The 4,926-nt window shown below is 35.0% G+C and overlaps 1 protein-coding gene across 1 annotated transcript; it reads right to left on the reverse strand.

The window, feature by feature from the left end:
- Positions 1–1,417: 1,417 nt before the first annotated feature.
- On the reverse strand, positions 1,418–4,282 carry LOC134844940 (uncharacterized). Its single transcript, XM_063861764.1, has 3 exons — positions 4,256–4,282; positions 3,779–3,896; positions 1,418–1,725 (listed from the first exon to the last, which is right to left on the reverse strand). The coding sequence occupies exons 1-3, from the start codon at positions 4,280–4,282 to the stop codon at positions 1,565–1,567; spliced, it is 306 nt and encodes a 101-aa protein (XP_063717834.1). The 3' UTR covers positions 1,418–1,564.
- Between the last annotated feature and the right edge of the window lie 644 nt (positions 4,283–4,926).

Consider the following 4,926-nt stretch of genomic DNA (forward strand, 5'->3'; position numbering starts at 1 on the left):
TTTTCTTGAGAGAGAGATGTCTTATGTGTTCCGTAGGAGCACACAGTTTTCTTAATGAAACGTTTCAACTTTCGCTTTTAACTTTCTCTTTTAACTGCCTCTATTCATAACGTGGCTAAAATATTGTGAAAGATCAGTTTAAATTAACCTTCATAATGGTGAGTTTTTTGTCCTAGCCACAAAACAGAACTATTTGGGAATTTATTTCTTTCTCTTTGAAAATTGTCCAAATTTGATCTGTTTTAAGGCTATGACAAAAAACCAACATTATAAAGGTAAAGAATGGGAGATAGCAATTTCAAGCCATTTCGACTATTTCCAATAGATGGAGAAATATCTGATCTGCAGGAAGTTCCGGAAGTCAAATATTACACACAAGCGAGGCTGCGCTTTGCAAACACTAGCGAGGACACGACAAAAATCAGCTTTATAAAGTGAAATAAGAAAAGATAGAAAAAAGCCTCGAATTAGTAACACTTTTATACGCATGGGCTTCGAGCCTGCGACCTCGAAAACTAGATTCTCACCCGCCCTCTCGGCCACGAACGCTTAACAACCGGCAAACACTAGTCACAAATAAAGCAGCTACATATGCTAGCAACTTGCCAATGCGATGCAACAAAAGCGGCACCAAATACAAATTGAGACAATTTTGCAAGTAGTTTGCAATATAACAAACTGAAGGCACCCACACTAATTTTGCATGCAATAAATTGGAAAGCATAAAACCACATTATGTATATTTTATGCATTTCAAAAAATTGCGAAATATATTGAGTTAAAAAATTTCTGAAATCGTATTTTTATGATTTTTATATTGTTGGAAGCAAATAGCTAATTTTGGTTCATTTGATGCATTTAAAATGAATCAACTGTGTTAACTTATTACTATTCGAATGTCCAAGCCTTCTAACTTAGGTAAGAAAAAAGAATAGTCGTAGTATAACATTAACGCTCACCAGTGTAAAGAGAAAAAGAGTAATCAAGTATTCATCCAGGTTGATGAAATTGCTTTCATCAAATAGAGCCATCAAACACAGAGGCGAAGATGCGCTTCGACAAACACTAGCAAAAAAGCCAAGAAGCTTTAAAGGGTCACAAAAGAAAAAAAGTCAAGAACAAAAACGTAATGAGTTTTGAGAATTGACTACGGGATTCGAACCTTAATCCTCGAACACTCAAGTATCACAGCCGACTGCTGTACAGACCTGTTCCACTGGAGCTTACCGAAAACAAACAATAATCACTGAGAAATTGGAGAACACATGGTAATAAACTGCCAATACTATGCAAGAAAAGTGCTACCAAAATTAGTCTTTTTATTTGCATGTTGGATTGGAAACAAAAACAAAGTTTGTAATCAGACAACGCTAGCTTGCATGTGTAAATAAGTGAAAATCAAATTCAGTTCCTCTTTTCGGCACTTAATATTTTGCTGGTTGATTAGTCGCATTACGCGAGTAGCGCTATCTAATCCGGGACAACACGCATATATTTTTTAAATAATGAATAAGCACGTCACTTAAATAAACACATGGGAAAATAATTTATCTAATGTATAGATTCAGTTCTGATCTTGATTGAACCAAAGGTCAGAGAAGTTTTTCATGGCTCTCTCGTGGTGTCCTCCCTCCCAATACACTTTTCCACACTTGACACAGATGTAGTACTCCTGCTCTTGGTCGAACACAGTTGGAGCAATGCCCTCGAAGATTGGCAGGTTACCTGGAATATCCATATATATTCAACGGCGCACAGACAATTCGGCCAAAGACAATTCTGCCAATTTGAAATTCAGACAATTCGGCCAAAAGTATATAGACAATTCAGTCAGTTTTACAAAACGCTAGATTCGAAAGAAAAAATCGGAATTGGAGATACTTCTCGGTTTAAGGTCACCGGTGGTAACCTGCTCTAACTTTCGTATAGAGTCCTACCCTCTGTTGGCAAGCTCGCAACACGTTGGCGCGACTGCGGCGGTTACTATTATTGGCTGAATTTTCTGCATACTCTTGGCTGAATTTCAAATCGGCTGAATTGTCTTTGGCCGAATTGTCTAGACGCGATTTTCAACAAACAATTGAAAAGCCGTCAATGAACTCTAGCAAACCGACGGAAGATTGATGTTTTCTGAATATCAATATTTTAAATTTCAAAGATAAAATAGATCACCTCAATTAAGGGTCTTAAATTTTCGAAAAGTTGTTTTTTTGCAGGTAACTTCTTATTTTTCGTTTATTAAGGTCGCGTGGTTTTTCGTTTTAAAAGAAAAAGGTCTTACATGTTTAAACAATGATCAGAGTGAGGCCAACAGTTGGACCTCTTGAGTAGATAGGTCATCAAGAAGACATATAATATAATAACCAATCAGAATTGAGATAAATATGAACGTTCGCATGAATAATAACTAATTAATTTTGCGAACGTTTGTTTTTCTTGTCCCAATTATGAATGATTTAACTAGTCATTGTCTAAATGATGACCGTCTACTTAGTAAAACGCACTCTGATAAAAATGGAAAAACAACAAAAGATTACGCAAACTAATTCAACGAAGCAAATAAATCAGAACATTCAAAGGCTAAAAACTATATAAAAAAGGTAGTCAGAAAATAAAAGGGAAAAATTTCGATTTAAAAAACTGAAAAGGTTTAAGAATCTAAAACACTGTTCCAAATCCAAGCTTTTGATTAGTTCTGCAAAACAAAACCGAAAATATTGAATGTTTTCGATGATGAAGCTTTTAATGAAAACTTTGTTTCAATACAAAAAAAATTGCAAATTTCCTCACTTGATCACAAAAAAGCTGTAAAAAATTAAGATAGAGGAGAAAAATAAAATGTTTTTTTTTTACTGAGATATCTTTGAAAAAGGTGGATAAGCTGGTCATGATGGCAAAATCAAAAAATTTTGAAACTTTCTATGCCAGCTATTTCAAAAAAAACTTGCAGCCTTTTAATCAGTGTATTTGCAAAGGTTTGCAAAGGTTCAGTGTATATTTTCTTAAAAGAGGCAAAAGTCAAGCCTATTTTCAAAAGTGCAAAAAAATTACTATAGAATTATAGACCAAATAATATATTAAATTCCTTTAAAATACACAAAAAATTACTCACACAACAGTTCGGATTTCGACCAAAAAAAGTCAATCAACTAAACTAGTGTGGAAGCTTTGATTGAATTCAGTGAAAACATAAGAGATGGGAGGGACAAAAAAAACTATTTGATGAATTTTGCTTTGTTGGTCTAAAAAAAGAATTTGATTTCACCAATCATGATGTACTAGTGACAAATTTAGAAAAATATGGCTACAGAGGTCGTGCTCATCCTCTTCGTACAACATACTTTAAAAACAGATATCATTTGCTAAAACCGATTTAAAAAAATGTCGTCATTGTGTTCCTTGGCATGCGGAGACCCTCAAGGATCAGTCTACAGGACCATTTTTCATTTTTTTTAAACCTAAATGATCTTCCAAATATTGTTGATAGATCTGAAATAGTGCTGTTTGCTGAAACTCTGACAACTGCTAAGCAAAGATCGCGTTGTGAAAGGGTAGTATAGGTATTTAATTACTCAAAACAAAAATATCTGATATCTGGAAATATCCATCAAATGCCGAAATCCAGCTTTATGAGATTCTATAAGCATTTTTCCATTAGATAATAAAAAAAAATCGGGACCTTTACGAATGATTTTGCAATTTCAGCCGACTTTAAGATATTCGAAATAATTATTATAATCACAATAATGATAAAAACTCTCAATGTGTTCTATCTTACCCGACTTGAGAATGGCAGCTGTCTCGGGGTCGAAGTGGTCTGAGAAGAAGAGCTCGTGGCCGGCCAGTTTCTTCCAGTTGCAGTGCTTTCCATCCAGAATTGATACAAGCGCACTAACCTAGAATTAATCACTCAAAACCTACTTTCTGTAATTGTATTTGAAATACAAAAACTATCTTTTTTTCACTATACAAACTTTTCGAAACAAATTTCAAATCTCAAAAAAAACTTTCAACAATAACTTTAACTTAAAATGGAATAGAAAATCATTTTTTTGAAATTTAACAAGTCATCGCATCCAGGGAGGAGGGTCTTGCAGGGGAAATTGGAAGCATCTTTTCAGGAATTCGACTTCCCTCACCACCCGAAAGGTCCACCCTAAGGTAACCTTTTTGACCGGCCGTGGTGCTCCTCTATAGCAATTTTCAGTCGATAGCGCCAAAAAATCTTTCAAAAACGGGCTAAAAACTGACACACCCACACATCGCCCACGTACCCACACATCGAAAAATCAAACATCGCAGAAAATCCAGATCCGCCTGTGATCACACGGATAAGGGTCTTCTGTGTCTATTTTACGTTAAACACCAGTTGAAAATTATCATAATTGCCATACATTCAAAAATAGTTAGTTCGTTTAACCACAAGCACATTATGACCCAACCGAAATATAAATTCGACGTTCATTTGCTTTCAAAATTTTGAAATTAGAATGGCAATCTATCATGAAATATGCACTAAATTGTTTGCAGCGTCTGTTCATTTTGCCTTATGTTAGAGAGACAAAAAATACCAGTGGTATCAGGCCACGAGTATTATCTTATATACAAAAACAAAACAAACAAAACAACTACAAACTGGAACTGCTCGAAACACGAAACAAATGAATGCCGAGCAACAGCAATTACAGATGAAGAAAATTTTGTTGAAACGAGGGGAGAACATGACTACGACTTTTTTACGGGAAAATCTGATGCTCGGCTAATTTTGAAAAACATCAAGGATCTGAGCGATAGGCCCTACGAACTAAAGAAACTGTACAACTCAGTTCAAACAACAGCTTTTGCCATATAAATTTTATGGCCCGTATTGTTTATCGCAAGTGGTGTGAAAATCCGTTTTGCTGCTTTCAACAAATTAGGCGCAGA

Source organism: Symsagittifera roscoffensis, chromosome 4 (genome assembly GCF_963678635.1).
Source record: "Symsagittifera roscoffensis chromosome 4, txSymRosc1.1, whole genome shotgun sequence".
Taxonomy (NCBI): domain Eukaryota; kingdom Metazoa; phylum Xenacoelomorpha; order Acoela; family Convolutidae; genus Symsagittifera; species Symsagittifera roscoffensis.

Coding starts and splice junctions, on each gene's coding strand:
- LOC134844940 (XM_063861764.1), bottom strand. CDS start 4,282: ATGTGTGGGTACGTGGGCGATGTGTGG. Junction 3,897..4,255: donor GGTACGTGGGCGATGTGTGG/GTGTGTCAGTTT, acceptor GATTAATTCTAG/GTTAGTGCGCTTGTATCAAT. Junction 1,726..3,778: donor AGCTGCCATTCTCAAGTCGG/GTAAGATAGAAC, acceptor TGGATATTCCAG/GTAACCTGCCAATCTTCGAG.